Source organism: Ambystoma mexicanum, chromosome 10 (genome assembly GCF_040938575.1).
Source record: "Ambystoma mexicanum isolate Mex_15411 chromosome 10, UKY_AmexF1_1, whole genome shotgun sequence".
Lineage (NCBI taxonomy): Eukaryota > Metazoa > Chordata > Amphibia > Caudata > Ambystomatidae > Ambystoma > Ambystoma mexicanum.
This window is the reverse complement of record NC_090932.1, coordinates 1,626,796,542-1,626,813,023: the sequence shown is the minus strand read 5'-3', so window position 1 is coordinate 1,626,813,023 and position 16,482 is coordinate 1,626,796,542. Positions and strand designations below refer to the sequence as shown.

General features: G+C 45.3%; 1 protein-coding gene across 2 annotated transcripts in view; it reads left to right on the top strand.

Moving 5' to 3' along the window:
* The window catches only part of ZDHHC8 (zinc finger DHHC-type palmitoyltransferase 8), a 346,441-nt gene that overhangs the window by 255,397 nt on the left and 74,562 nt on the right, over positions 1–16,482 (top strand). For both annotated transcript variants that reach the window (XM_069620016.1, XM_069620017.1), the window contains exon 4: positions 7,124–7,296. In XM_069620016.1, the coding sequence (XP_069476117.1) occupies positions 7,124–7,296 (173 nt within the window). The remainder of the gene's footprint in view (positions 1–7,123; positions 7,297–16,482) is intronic.

Below are 16,482 nucleotides of genomic sequence, written 5' to 3'. Positions count from 1 at the left end.
AATCTGGCTTCTGATAGGCCTTGTTGATGCCCATTTTCAAACATGAGCAAGAAAATCAATCTGACATATTTCGGACCAATCTGTAGATGGTGACATGCAAATTATGCACACCTAGAACAGACAAACCACATATATATGGTTACAGGTAAGTGACGTGCATGATGTCATGTGACGATTTGATGAAAGCGATGACAAGCATGTAAGGGGCGGTGTCTTGAGGGCTATACGACATGGTGCAACGGGTCCTTATGCTTACACCTGAAGAAGGCACCTGTGTGTTCTGAAGGGCTAATGTACCACAAAAATGTATTGCTGTTGTGATGGAGGTACTGCAATGTGCAGCTTCTAAAATGCACAAAAGGTTCTTTTTTGCACGTCGATTTGCAAGCCCTCCCTTCTCACATAATTGCACTTTTTAATATTTTACGAGACAAACTTGAGGCCATCAAAATTTCTATCAGCTAATTAATAGACCGATGTCTCACAAGAGCGGATGACTTTCACATTTACAAGTGACACTCAATGATATTCACTCTTGGTTTAGATTCATTCTGAAGCTTTGCAGCCAATCCATGCCCATGCTGTATGAGATGACAACTGTTGAATCCTAACTGAACCTTTCTTTTATAAATGTATTTGTTGAAAGCTGTTTGTTGATAGGGTGAACTTGGCAGCCGGTGCTACAGAGGCCGGGTCACTGTGACAATGGGATTACGTTTGATGTGTTTTGTAGGAAGGTAGTTTCACCCCACAGTGGGACTGGCCGATGTGAGATTGGTGGTTACCGAGGGCCGTACACGTTCATCTGAACACATACAATAAAAGAGCACACATTCAAGTACAGATTGCAAATTCAAAATCCTACATCAGTGCCGGACTACTCCTCTGGCTTTTATTTTGCATTCTGGGACATGAAATCCTGACTTAAAAGTTTAAAAAATGAAAGGTTTCCCATTGATAAGAATATCGCCAGGACTTGCACGCCGGAAACACCTATAGCATGAAGAAACTTGAAATATGTTGGTCTTTCTAGTGCTTGTGCTAAGCCTTCATTTCAGGGTTGGAAAAATAGTACATTTCATGTTTGAGAGTCATGTTTGTAAAAAAAAAAAGGGGTCAAAACACTGCGAATTACTTTCATATTTGTCCCGGCAGGATAGCTCAGCGGCAACATGCGCGCCTTGGAAACAAGAGGACACGAAGCAACACAGGTTCGATCCCCAGTCCGCGCTTAGAAACCTCTGGGTGTTTAAGTGCGTTATAAATACGCAACTAAGACAAAAACAATTACACAACTACAAAAACAATTCCTGTAACAGCGCCTCGATAATTAAAAAGCGCATCTCTATGGTGAAAGCTAAATGAAGACTGTTAAAGCATATTTAAAAAGGTACATGCTTCAACACGAAACGGATTGCACGTGTCAGAGGAGGAGAAGTATTTCACTGAGATATAGTGCTTGCTTCAGAGCTCATGTGATGGAGAAAGTTAACGTGTGTATGCCCCCCCCCCCCACTTACATGACACACCATTTTGTCCCCATTCATTTGGCGGGGGGACCTGTTCTTCAGATGTCATATCCCCCCAACATTTTTAGAAAAGTTACTCCATTGGGGTAGGCAACTCCCCATTCACCCAAAACAAACCATACCCCTTTCCCACACCTTCCCTCCCTCCCCACGTACATGCTGGACCAGAGCTGTGTGCTTTGTTCTCTGGAGATTGGCATTATTTCTTGAGGGAAAAGAAAATCAACCATTCACACTGTGGATATACCCCGGGGTGCGAATGGCTTTCACCCCCGCTCTGGAGGGCGGCCATGGCCTGTAACGGGCCACCAGCCTTCACTGAGGCCCTTATTATTCTCAGGACTACCTAGACTTGGACTGGCGGGCCGTTACCAGCCACGTTTGCCCCCACATCGGAAATGAACGCCATATTAAGTCAGTCAGATAGCCCAGTGAGTTAATCGCTTGTTGCTGGGAGCTATATTCGACCTGACTGCCACAGGTTCCAATCCTGGAAGGGACAGCTTATCCTTTCAGCACTCTAAGGAAGATAAACTGAGTATCATTTATTTAATGTAACAGTAATGCCTATTATTTACACGTTTGTGGATATGACAAACACTTTGTTGCCAATTGATGAAGTTATTGATATTAGGCATGTATTAATGACGTGAGATAACCGTAGAGTGTTAAGCATTTTCAAGACGTCTCAGTGAAAAGGTGGGTTGTCACCATTATCACTATGCATTTATTACACAGCCCGTGGTAGCGGCCGTGTAGTTATGGTTAAGTTGCTCAACCCATAAGAAGACCACTTTTTGGGATGCTTATAACTTCGCTCCCCCTGGACGAATTCGCATCAAATATGATTTTAAATACTTCAATAGCGCTGGCTCATCCCGAAAGACGAGGCAGTGTGTAGCAAGGATCAGTGAAAACCATACATAAGTAAGCATTTAAAGCTTAGTTCCATAAGAGGAAAAAATACAATTAATGATACATTAAATTAAGTTGTAAACAATTACAAATAAGCAAGGAAAAATAAGTGACCAGCGAGCTCCAGTTTTTGAGGATCAGTGAGCTGGGCGATCCACTTCCAGTGCTTTGTAAGTGAAGCATCAGATCTTGAAAAGTGTCCTGGTATGAATCGGGAGACAATGAAGCGGGATTAGAAGGAGGTTAATGTGCTCAAGCCTTTGCACATCCCAAATTCGGCAAGCTGAAGAATGTAAGACCGCCATCAAGGGTGCCGGGTTCGAAGTTGGAAGATCCATGAAGCATTGCCACGTCCAGTGTGAAAGAGCTAACGCTTGAACGATACAGTGAAAAAGCGAGGTAGGAATGAAAGGGTTAATTTCTTACAAACTAAGATGGCGGACGCCATGTTCCGGCAATAACAGATCATGTACGCTGTTGCGTGGGTTGCCGGTTGTTGACCCCTCAATGTGAGCCAAAAGGCAGTATAGTTTCATACCTTTCAGGGCACAATCGAATCTCCTTTTTCAGAGGAAAGATGGTGTAACTGAAGAGTATGAGCGAATTGGTCCTGAGGTACATTCTTAAGCCAATCAGGGATTCTGATTTGTGAGTAAACGATGTCGCTGGGAAGATGTAGCGGCATAAAATAGAATTGACTGGAGGTTCCAGTGAAGCATTGATGGAACGACAGAGATCTTGAATTAAAGTGGCCATTTGCTGTACACATCAAAGCTCCCAGGCATCCAGGATTGCTGCCGGACCAGATTCTGGACTCGACATTTATTGAGTTGAATACGGTGATCCTGTCATGTCTGTGGGTTATAAAGGAAGTGAGGACATGATATCGGACATTAGTATAGTGATATCAGACATTAGTATACTCCCCAAGTAAGAAGTGCGAGTGCGACTCGCTGTCAAGGCCTCCCAGCTGCGAGTTAAGGTAGATCACTTGAGGAACACGGAGGTGAAAGAGTGAGTTCTCTTTGAAAATCAGGTCCACGCGCCAGTAATGGTGGAGGAGTGGCTGTATGTCAGACAACACACAGTGTTAAGAGTAACATATGTACACCGGGAATCTTTCCTCGTGGCCGGAATCGCTTAGTTACACTGGGCCACTCCCGATCTGACACAATGGTATAGATTCTCAAAGACATCAAACATGGTGCGAAGCAGGACTGGGAAAAAAGCTGTCCAGCCTAGGAAGGGCATACAAGCTAGAGGAAGAACTAGCTTGAATAAGACTGCTGTCTGCCTTCCATTACCTCCAGTTGAAGGGAGTGCTTTCAACCTCCAAATGGGTTGGGGACTTGAGTAGAGAGTGGACATTCTAGATAACTACCTGGGAACGAAGGGTCTAAAATCCCACCTCAACAGAACACGAGTAAAGTGTGATTTCACTGCGCCCCATAATGACAGGATGAGATAGGAGAAGGATATGGGTGGAGAGCTCCGAAGGGGTTCCATGTTATTTTGCCAAAAATAATAATTTACTTCGAAGTGATTACTTCGATTTTGTATTTCTTATTTGCGGGTCTCCCCCATGTGCCCCATTCCCTTTCACTACTCGCCCTAACTCAAACCCCTCCCCACCCCGTTTTTACCCCTTACCCCACAACTATATACATATATTTTGAAGTGTTTCGAAGGAATCACTTCAAAGTAAATTACTTTGAAGTAATTTCTCGAATTGAAACCACAGGATAACCTTGGATGCACTATAGTCCCGGTTACCTTGGAAGGCTTTAAAAATGTCACTGTCCTTCCAATATAAACTGCATGGGGTAAATTACTTCATAGATCGCAATATACCCACTTACGCTATTTAAGATGTTCCCAAATTCTTTACCCTTTATTGGCGAGGATGCGATGAAGTGGCCTCATTTTGGCATGTCTAGTGAAAGTGTGATAGAGTCCATAGTTATTTTAAGGAAGTGCTGGGATGGACAAGGGAGGTTGAGGGTATACCTAGGGAATTGGATCCTTTGTCTGACTTTGTTCGGACTGCCATCAGACGACACAGATTCTGTTTTGAACAAGCACTAACCTTGACTTAGCGAAGTTCTGGATGCTCCAAGCTTGATTTCAAAGGATTGGAGGAGAAATGCTTAAGAACTACACCTCCAAAAGCACTGCTGCCTGAGAGCTGAAACAGGCAGCAGTGCACGCAAAGAGCAATTCAAGGAAATCACTTGTGTGGTATAAAACCCTTGTAGATGTTTTGTAGGTGGAATACGAGGAAGAATACTGCAGTCCGCATTCTTTAAGGTGTCAAGGAAGTAGGAGGAATAGGAACTGGAGAAGAAGAGGCCAGGGAACGATAAAAGATCAGAGAAGAGATGCCAGGACGGGAAACAGGGGAAACGGGAAGAGAACTAATACAGGGAGAAGAACAGTGTCTGGAGCGTACCTGAGCGAAGCGATGTACCCTCCAGTATGGAGTCGCTGTTCTTATGTGTTGGGATGCCATCGGAGCTCCAGCCGCCATTGAACATGGTGGCGGCCATCTTGGATGGGTCACGTTGAGTGCAACATCGCAAACGCGTTGTGGCAAAGGCGCCATTTTGGATGGTGCTGCGACAGCACCATAGAGTATTATGTTGGAGCTACTGTTTCCACAGGGAGACAGGATTGCGGTGAAATCCTTATAGGTTGACATTCACTATCGCATTTGACTCACAAAGTGCTAGTTGCCGGAGAAATATCAAGGATTCCAATCTATCACGCAGGTGCAAGATGTTAGGCAGATTTGAGTGAGACTATTAGGGCGTGCTCATAGGCTGCACTGGGTTTAACATTTACTATTGACTGCATTCTGCGAAGTGTACAAAAAGAAGTAGTGGAACTATTTCACCGGCTGGCTTACCTCGCTCCCTACAAACCCCATCACCACGCCCCCTCCCACGCACAATCCAAACCCCCAAACAGACACACCTGCTGTTTAAGGGAATGTTCAGTGCATCGCACAGAAGTGCAAGTTTCATGTTCTTTCCACACTTTTATTTAAAAAGGAAACCATTCCGGGGACGGGTTCTCTTTAATATGAAAGTATAGGAACAGTAAAACATGTTTTTAAAAAGAAGTAGAATAGCACCACTCCCACCCACTTCGAACACTGATTGGCCGCATAGAAATACGTTTTGGGGCATTTCATAGGGTTGTGTTTCCCCAGGGAAGGTGGGGCCAAAGGGGAGGGGTGGGTGTCTATTCTGTTGCAAGCGATTTTATGGCGATTGAGAACATTATTGTTTATCTTTTTAGAAAATGTCAATAAGGACACATACTGCAACAGAAAAATAAAGAACTATAAAATGGTTGAACACCACTGCCTTATATTAGCCAGAGCACTCCTACAGTCCAAACCGGACAACTTTAGGTCTCTACTTAGGCGCCAATAAGTCCATACTCAACAAACTGCAGACACTGCAGAACAATGCGCTCAGAGCCACCTTAAACATACCCAGAAGAGAGCATATCTCAGCTACCAGAAAACTCTGCAAATGGCTTTCCATGCAAGAAAAAATGGACCCAAAAACTCTGTCTTACCCACAAATCACTGAACCACCGAGCCCCCCTTATCTCACTGACATATTCACTCTGAGATCCTCCATCCGCTCTTCGAGATCCACCAACACCTCCTGCCTAGTGGTACCCAGAAACAACCTTAAAAAAAGCAGGCGGCGCCAGCTTCCCGGTCCTGGCCACCCAACTATGGAACTCACTCCCATTGGACAACAAATCCATCCAAGCATTTGAACTATTCAGAAGTAGAGTTATTACCTGGCTACTCAATAAGAACTAACCGTATCTTTGCTCGCTATCATGCACCTAGACTGTCCATACGCTCCCTCTTTTCACTCATTACTGTACTTATGCTTAGACTATTGTATTAACTGTATTGCCTGCCTGTATCTTGTGATGTATGTACTACCCTGTATGAACTGTAACACGTAACTGTTTTATTATCCACTAGTGCCCAGATACCCCTGGGTCAGGTGTGCTATAAAATAAACAAACAAACACTGCATGAACCTTCTTTTCTGTGTTCTACGAATATAGAAACTTCAAATGTTGAAGATCGCATGCATTTGGGTGCCATGTTTTTTTAGGTTACTTTTCAATTTTGGAATTGGAAAGTTCCCACGTAGTGCCCTAATGGTGTTCGTCCATCTCTGAAATAAAATGTTGGCATGAATTCATTCTGATAGGCCACCTGCATCTTCACTCCAACGGGGTGCACCGACGCATGAAGCCTAGAATGGAAGGATATTAGCATAATTGACCTAAAAACATTTGACCTAAAACATTTCATCGAATTTTGTTTGACCTTTTTTTCAGTCAAATTTCATTAAATGTATATATGGCGATGGGTAAGGGTATAGATTAGGTTGAGGGGAAGTGGGGGGAGCCTTGGGGGGTCTCCCCCTTGATTTTAGACTGAAAAAAGGTCAAGTAAATTCGATCAAATGTGATTAGGTCAAATGTTTTCGGTCATATAGACCCAAACCGAATGGAAAATGAAACACACTTGACGTGACGAGACCCCCTTTATATCAGATACAGTGTCATATGCTCTAGGCGATCATGCTCTTTTTATTAGTTGCCAGGTATGTGAATTGACATTGTCCCTAATCCTGCAGGATTTCGACCACCACTGCCCCTGGGTGAACAACTGCATCGGCCGGAGGAACTACCGCTATTTCTTCCTCTTTTTGCTGTCTTTGAGTGTGCACATGGTCGGCGTCTTCAGCTTCGGACTACTCTTCATTTTGAATCACGCGCAGCATCTCGGGGCAGTGCACGCAACCATCACGTATCCTTTGGAGTGGAGTACCGTCGAACACCGAAATATGTTCCTGAGGGGGGTTGGCTTGAAATATGTTCCTGAGGGGGGGGGTTATTCATGGTGGTATTTCCTGTTAACACCCATAACCCTGCAGCCGGCCCGGTTCCAGGAATTTTCATTTGAGTGGGCCAGGTTTGTTATTGGGGGCAATTTCCATTAGGTGTGTGTGCGAGTACCCTGAACAAAGTGCTGACGTGCAGCAAGATTTCCGTGATCCAGCAAAAAAATGTCATCCCAGATCCGGAAAACTCCATTCGCACCCTTCAATTGGTCTGATCTGTTAGAGTGCTTTAAAATGTGCATAAGGCTGCATTCAAGCATAGGTTGTAGGGACCAGGGGCGAAACATTTACCCTCAAGGCTACTTCAATGTCTGCTGTGTGTTATGATTGCATTAATTGGCAGATTTCAGACATAGGGCATCATGGGCCAGAGTGACATTGCACGCTGGGTGGGCCGGGCATGGTTTTGGAGCTTATGGCGGGAGTAGTTAATATTGTTGCAACACTTACTTGTTCCTCAAGTGGTCTTTACTGCTATTGGAGTTGTGTGTTCAGGGGTATGACTCTGGCCGGAAACACCCTGATCCCCTCAGCAACAGGATTTCCTGATAATGTGATTTGCAGAGGATCACTCCGTGTGTTCAAGTTGGAAAGCTGCTCTCCCCTGCCTAAACGGGCAGAAAGCAATGGGGATGGGCTGGTGCTGAAACAAGGCAATTGTAGGTGACTCCCCCGTGCACCATTAGCAAATGGTCAGGTAATTCCCCGGGACCCATAGTTATAGGCCCGAACGAAGCGAGGGCCTTAACGAAGGACCCAGGGCATTACCTGACTCGGTAATGCCCCTGCCACGAGGGGCATATTGCTATTAGTAACCCGGGCCACAAGACCTGCAAGACCGGAGTACTAAAAGCATTTCTTTATGTCTCAAAATGCTACAGCATTTCGGAACAGAATAAAATAAAATTGACAGAGAAGATGGCTGCCGGGGAAGGGAAAACAGAGTCTGTTTTCCCTTTCCATGACGGCCATCGGGAGCGGACCCGCTGGGAACAGTTCTGTTCCCAGCGCGTCCGCTCCCGAAAAAATAAAGGTAAGAAGGTAGGTGGGGTTGGTAGGGCGGGGGGGAGGAGTAAGGGAGGGGAAAAAACAAAATTTACCTGAATCCCCGGCGGGGGACGATGGCAGCCTCCAGCCGTGTGGAGGCTCGAATCGGGGCCATCCCCGGTCCGAGCCTCCTCATTGGCTCAGGGGCTCCCACGCCCCCCGCCGTGGACAAAGTAGGGAAATGCCGTCTGAGGGTTTCTCGGCCGGGTAACAACCCAGAGAGAGCCAATCAGAATGTGTTTTACATTCTGCTTGACTCTCGGCGGGTACTAATTATTGTGGAATTTGTTGAGTACAGACCTAGCTTCGAGAAGTAACAGAGCACTTTGCAGAGGCGTACAACACTACAGATGCGTAACAGAGCGCTTTACAGAGGTGTACAACAGTACAGATGCATACCAGAGAGCTTTACAGAGGTGTACAACAATACAGATACATAACCGAGCACTTTACAGAGGGGTACAACAGTACAGATGCATAACAGAGTGCTTTACAGAGGTGTACAACAATACAGATACATAACGGCGCGGTTTGCAGAGGTGTACAACAGTATAGATGCATAACAGAGCGCTTTACAGAGGTGTACAACAATACAGATACATAATGGAGCACTTTGCAGAGGTGTACAACAGTATAGGTGCATAACAGAGTGCTTTACAGAGGTGTACAACAGTACAGATGCATAACGGAGTGCTTTACAAGGTGTACAACAATACAGATACATAATGGAGCGCTTTGCAGGCATATACAACAGTACAGATGTACAACGAAGCACTTTTCAGACGTAAGAACAGATGTACAGTGGAGTGTAGGATAAAGAGGGGCACAGTGGAGGGGTACAGCTGTACCGGGTGACGGGAAACCGAGGGGCGGGCAACATCATGCCCTATGTGTTGAGGAGGAGCAAGGGTTGTCTTTTAAGTCTCTGTGACACTGAGGACTGTGGTACAAGAAACCCACATCTTCACTTTTCCATTGAAGAAGTCAAATTAACCTTCCGAAACAATTCCATGCCATACATTATTCGAATAAAACCAAACATTTGATATTATAATATTACAGTCTTAAACCTCATGTCATTAGCCAAGCAGCTTTGCATAGGGACAGTACGGCACAAGAGGCCCTCTCTGTTTCAGTGCCGCAGACAGCTTCATCAGGGCAGACAATGCATGTCCCAATTAACCGTGGCTCCTGTATATATACTCAGTGACCCCTAACTGTAGCCCCCTGTTCCTAACCAAGGTGGATGCAGTCCTCAGGACCGCAGCACTGGCGCCGAAGCTGTCTGGAAGAACCGTCAATTCAACATGAGTCAGAAGGATAAAAGGCTTGTGGTAACTCCTCCTTTTGTCAATTCTCCTCAGCATTACTTCTAAACATGCATCCGTGTTGTTGTTTACCTCTGTAAAGCGTTCCGTTGCTCCCTAAATGCCATAATAATAATAATGAGCAAATGTCTCATTAGTTGCATAAGCTGTATCAGGCTGCATTTGGTGTCTGATCACAATACTAGAGCTCAGCCTGCGATTGATTGATTTCTACCTCACGTAGTCATTAATGGTAATAAAACTGTTAAGCGAACCAAGGATATTTTTTTTATCACTTTGTTGATGGGAATAAGAAAGCATTTGTGCCTCAGAGAACATGAGCTACAGTACATAAAATAAAGTAGCTGGGAGTTCAGCAAAGCCATGTTGTGCACATTGAGAACTAAAACTAGAAGAAATACCATTCCCAAGAGGGAGAATGCAGCATTTCAAAAATCACTAAAATAAGCAGGCGGTACTGCTACTGCAAGAAGCATCCTTTTAGAAGACATGGCAGTGCTTATATATGAGTGAACCAGAGACCCTGGGACTACACAACACAACTGTTTGTAATCCGAGCCCTGAGGAAGAGAAAATGTTATGCATGAAACGCGTGTCTGCTTTCATTGTTAACTTGTACTGTTACATTGTCGAAGCAAGCAATGGGCTGTACATTTCCACCCTGGATTTGACTGTGGTCAGTAGTGCATACTTCCTGATGGGCGTGTTAGCCTAATAAAGACATCCTCCTTTCAAAACCCACTTTCTTTTTATTTTTTTTTATTTTTTTTATAATACAGCCATACATATGGCTTTTTATAAAAGTTGCAATAGGTCTTAGCCAGGAAGGAAAAACAGAAAATAAAAAAACGTCAGATTCCAAAGTCTTAAGACAATAAACATAAATAAAAAAGACTTTTATGAACTGTGCCAGCCATACAGTCATGGCAAATATCCCAGTCGCTAATTCCCCATGTCCGGTCAAGCTTTCATACGCGCCCACATCTTAGATGATAAATCAGCATTATATTATTGCCTTCGATGTACTGCAGCCATAGACAGTCGCTACCTACATACAGAAACCTACAGACCCTTGTTCCGGGTATTGCATTGATTCTGAGTTCTTGGGTATTATGGCAAGCGCAGAGTAGATGTTTCGCAGACTCAATTACGTTGGAGAGGCATAATCTACATTTCCGTTCCTCTCTTGGGACGCCATGTCTGGCCCCCAGTATTTCATGTGTTTCTACCAAAATACATTTTATTTGTATATTATCAGTGTGTTAAAAGGAGTTTGGGAAAGCGTCTCAACGGTGTCGAGATTGTGGTTCACGTAAACCTGCGTAATCTTTGTTGCATCTCTTTGCAGCCAAATCAATCCAATTTTGCTCGTGATCAAGTTTCCATATTTTGGATTTGAGAAGTCTTTTTGTAGTTGTATCTTGTCATGTTATTTATGTCAATGTTCAATTTTTGCTTCCACATGGGTCCCACCTCAATGATGTTAGAGCAAGTAGATGCATTAGGAAGCTTAGGAATCGTAAAGGCTTCATCTAAAACAGCCGATGGGAAAGTGTGGGGTCCGGCGTTGACCAATTTGTGATGGTACACAACGTAACGCATCGTTTTAAGAGACACTAAGGAGCATAAAGATGGTGGACCTCTATTAGAAAGTTGCAACACAGATTTTAAACTTAGAAACTCCAATCTGCTCAACACATTTTTGCTCTTTTCACCCAACACCTCGATGCCATACATCAGTTTAAGAACAATCTTTGCCTTATATATACTGACGAGCGAGGAAATTGAATAACCGCTATCTTTTGTCAAGAACTGTAGGGAGCTCAAAGGAGTTGACAAGTATCCACTTCCAGTGCAGCCAAATTGGCTTTCCACCTTAGACGGTCGTCCATTGAGGCTCCAAGATACTTCTACTCCCCCACTTGTTCAATCTTAACATCCTTCTAAGAGCCATTTACATTTGATTTTCGGAGGTCTTTTCTTACCTGCCATAAAGGACATCATTTTGTTCTTTTTCAAATTGATCTCTAGATTCTTAATTGTTGCGTAGATTGATAATTCCATGAGCAGGGCTTGGAGTCCTCTTGGTGTGTAATCGAGAACCAAAAGGTCATCCTCATACCCCTAACAGATTATTTTGGTGTTTCCCACCCTGGGGGTTGAGATGCTGGTGTGGCCAAGGAAAGTGATTAGGTCGTCCATTGAAAGATTGAACAATAAAGGGGCAAGTATGCAGCCTTGCTTCAGTCCCTGAATGGTAGTAAGAGGGGCGACGATTGACCCTTATCAATTCTCACTCTAACTGTAGTGTTATTATATAATGCGCTTATGATGATCAACGGGTCAAATGGCAAGCCCGATTCCTTTAGTTTGCACCACAATTTATATGTGTTGACAGGGTCAAACACGGCACTGAGGTCAACAAATGCCACATATATGGTTATTTTGTGCCGATTGCAGGCGCTTTTGATCATGGAGACAAGGGTGATGCTATTGTCTGTAGTGGAGTAGGCTTTTCTGAAGCCTGTTTGGTTAAATGGCAGAATCTGATTACTTTCTACCCAGACGTTTAAATCCTCCAATAGAGTTCTCACAAAATTCTCCTGCCGGTGCATCCAACATGGCGAGTATCCTATATATTGACGGATCTGAATGTGACCCACATTTGTAGATGGAACTATAACACTCTTTGTCCAGGACTCTGGAAATTGTCTGCTCCGGCTGATGTATTTCAAAAAGGAGAAATAAGGTGTTGCTCCATTCATCCAGATTGGGTTTCGTTAGGGCATTAGAGATGCCATCTGGGCCTGGCGCTCTGGAATTCTTACTTTTCTTGATATATTTCAAAATGTTTTTTCAAGCACGGGCGAATCTCCAGTCCGCTCCTCGCCAGGGGGTACCACGTGGGTCTCCATCATCCAGGCCAAGAGTGCCTAGGATATATTCCTCCCAAACCTTTAAGAGGGGCCTCCCGCCATCTTTGAATTTCCCGTGTTGGCCTTTACGAGCTTCCAAAACGTACAGGAATCTTGATCCCTAGAGATCAGGATCAGGTCTCTGCATAGTGTCAATTTAAGTGAGCGCCTGTATTGGCAATTGACGATACTCTGATTTCAGTTTGAAGCAGCGATCGGTAATGGAATGAGCCTCAGCGATATTCCAGATCACATTTCTGAGGTCCTTCCTTAGATCTCTTTTTCTGTTCCGTAGCTCCACGTTGAATACATATTTGTGGACGAGATTAGTTTTACCTTCCATCTTGGTAAGCTTTCTATCAGAGGTAAGGGGTTTCCGAAAGGTGAATGATACAATGTCATTAATGAAAGCTTCGTACTTTTCCAAAAACATGTGACCTTTGCCATGAACCCCACAGTAGTCCGTAGGGTATTGTCTTTTGGGTAAGGATTGAGCGGCATGCCAGATGTTAGTCAGGTATTCATTAGTGGGGTGAGTTTACCAGGTTTTCATTTAAGACGGTTGGCATTAGTGTTACAGTCGATGCGTCCAGCAAGATCCCAAGCTGGTTCTATCGGGTGAGACACGCATGTAACAATGAGCGGGAGATGGTTGCTCTCCTCTCTATGTTCAATTTCCAAATCCAAAGTGATGTAGAAATAACGTTCATGTATAAAGCGGTTGTCCATAGTAGAGGAGCAGGTGGCACCGATCCTAGTTCAGTCGCCTGGATAGTCGCCCTTGCATCTACCGTTCATGTCCATAGTGGAGGAGCAGGTGGAACGGATCCTAGTGCAGTCGCCTGGAGAGTCGCCCTTACATCTACCGTTCATGTCCATAGTAGAGGCGCAGGTGGAAGGGATCCTAGTGCAGTTGCCAGGAGAGTCGCCCTTGCATCTACCGTTAATGTTCATAGTGGAGGAGCAGGTGGAAGCGATCCTAGTGCAGTCGCCTGGAGAGTCGCCCTTGCATCGACCGTTAATGTCCATAGTGGAGGAGCAGGTCGAACCGATCCTAGTGCAGTCACCTGGAGAGTCGCCCTTGCATCTACCGTTCATGTCAATAGTGGAGGAGCAGGTGGAAGGGATCCTAGCGCAGTCGCCTGAAGAGTCGCCCTTGCATCGACCGTTAATGTCCATAGTGGAGGAGCAGGTCGAACCGATCCTGCTGCAGTCACCTGGAGAGTCGCCCTTGCATCTACTGTTCGTGTCAATAGTGGAGGAGCAGGTGGAAGGGATCCTAGTGCAGTCACCTGGAGAGTCGCCATTGCATCTACCGTTCATGTCCATAGTGGAGGAGCAGGTGGAAGCGATCATAGTGCAGTCGCCTGGAGAGTCGCCCTTGCATTGAACGTTAATGTCCATAGTGGAGGAGCAGGTGGAACCGATCCTAGTGCAGTCGCCTGGAGAGTCGCCCTTGCATCTACCATTAATGTCCATAGTGGAGGAGCAAGTGGAAGCGATCCTAGTGCAGTCACCTGGAGAGTTGCCCTTGCACCTACCGTTCATGTCCATAGTGGAGGAGCAGGTGGAACCGATCCTACTGCAATCGCCTGGAGAGTCGCCCTTGCATCGACCATTAATGTCCATAGTGGAGGAGCAGGTGGAAGCGATCCTAGTGCAGTCACCTGGAGAGTCGCCCTTGCATTTACCGTTAAGCATACCAAAGCCATAACTTCTGAACCGTTGGAGCGAGTTCAGCCCCTTAGCGTTACTGCTGGACTGCTTCCGCCTGGCAAGGGAGATGTGTAGCCAGTTTTCAGCTTGCGACACGGGGAGGTTTTGCATTACAAGCTGCCTCAATAAACGTAGGAATAGCTGTTGTAAATTCAAGAGATCTCAACAAGCACTCAAGATATTTCATGGCTGCAGAGGTATGATTGCATCCCGGCGGGTCGTATATATTCATGATCAGTGACCTCAAGCAATTTCCTGTCATTTATCCCGCCAGGATATGCTCCGATGATGCTTCGACGGGATGTAGCGTATAGGAGTTTATGGCGCTGATCCGAAGGCCTCCCTTTGGTCTTCCTTTATTATCACCCTGAGTGGGAGCTTTTTGTATGGTGTTCCTCCCCCTCGCAGTGCATTTCTTCCACAGCCCATGTTTCTTGAAGGGCGATCACTGCAAATTCTTCAAGCAAGTCCCAGATTCCATCGTCGTCTTGGTAATGTTGAGTGTTGCAACTTAGCAAACGTGTAACTTTCTTTTGTTATTTCATGTTAAAAAAAAAAAACAGCATTGAGTAAGGGCTTTCAATAAAGCAAAGTGCAATGGCACAAAGCTACAGAAATAATAAATGAATACTTACATGACTGAATCAATGTTCAGTGTAGGTGTTCCCGTCTTCACAGAAATTAATATTTTCTGGAAAAATCATGGGAAAGAAGCCAACTGGGTGTGAAGGCTCTCAACCGGTGTGATCCTATGCTTTTATATTCAGCAATCGGGGATCCGGTGGCAGTGGCCTGTCCAGACTCTTTTCACTGGGTGGCCCAAGTGGGGCACTGATTTATGCAGGGGTGGCTCCTATAAATGAAAGGTCGGTCACTCGTCATGCCGTTCAAATTAAAGTCCTGCCGGATAATGATCATAGTTTAGGATAATGGGGTGGCCCCTTGGTTGGCCAATCAGATTCCAGGGTTGGCAAGTGCCACCGCAGGCCATTCCCTGGACACGCCCATGTCCGCTGGCCCTGCTCCAGTCATTCCTTAACACCAGCCCCAGCACCCAAGGAGGAGAATAGACACCCAACCCACATTAATCAATCCATCCGCATTAGAACACCTACAGAGCTGGCTAGAATAGAACGGCGAGGAGCAATCAGAACACTTACAGAGCGCGTTAGAACAGCACAGTGAGCGCCCCACATAAACCCTTCTTCCACCTAAGAATAATCTTGCATGGAAGCCGATGTCTTATTCTGTGAATTGCACGCAGTGACGCGCGCTCCTCGCATAAAGGGGGAGCGGGAAGCAGAGAAGATTACCTGGTAGGTTACTGAGGATTCTGGTTATGCCAGCCTAGGGGAGTTTTGTGTTGGGATGAACCTTAGAAGGATTGGTGGGTTTAAGACGTTGCGCCTGAACATGGGAGACATCAATGTTAGTAGCTATTTAGATGGTCCGTCTTCTTCAAGGGGCACACATGCTGTTCCTTTCCACTGTTGGCTCATCAGTATAGGCCAGGTAGACTCCCTGCTCAGGGACTAGTGCCCCCCACTTTTAAGAGGATCTGAATTCTGCCCGTTGCCTTTGCAAGGGGCCTTTGGTGGTGTTTGCCCGGCACAATGGTCATCTAGTCAGAGGCAATGTACTATTGAACGTGTCACAAACTTAATCCAAAAACAGGTAATGCATGACTTGGAGGTCACCAATATTAGTCCCACAGGGAGCTTCCCGTGCCTATGTCTGGGATAATGGTGCGTTAGATGACTCAAGCTTTCTATGAAGTTATTTTTAACACTGTGTTGTGTGTAAAGGAACTGGTGGAAATCGGTGGGCATCAGGGCGCTTGTTCCAATTGCATGAGCCCAGTAGACAACATTACAGGAGATATAGTTACGGGAAAGTTAATACAGATGCGGATTGCTAGAGTAGATTCACAGGGTAAACCAGAACAGCATGAACATAGTGATGGTGCAGGCAGGCTATGGACTATTATGAGGAATTAGGTAAATAACCAGGTCTTGAGGTTTTTTCACACTTCATGTTGATTGAATGGGGCTCGGTTGTAGCCCATGTCTACGGCATCCAGCACCCG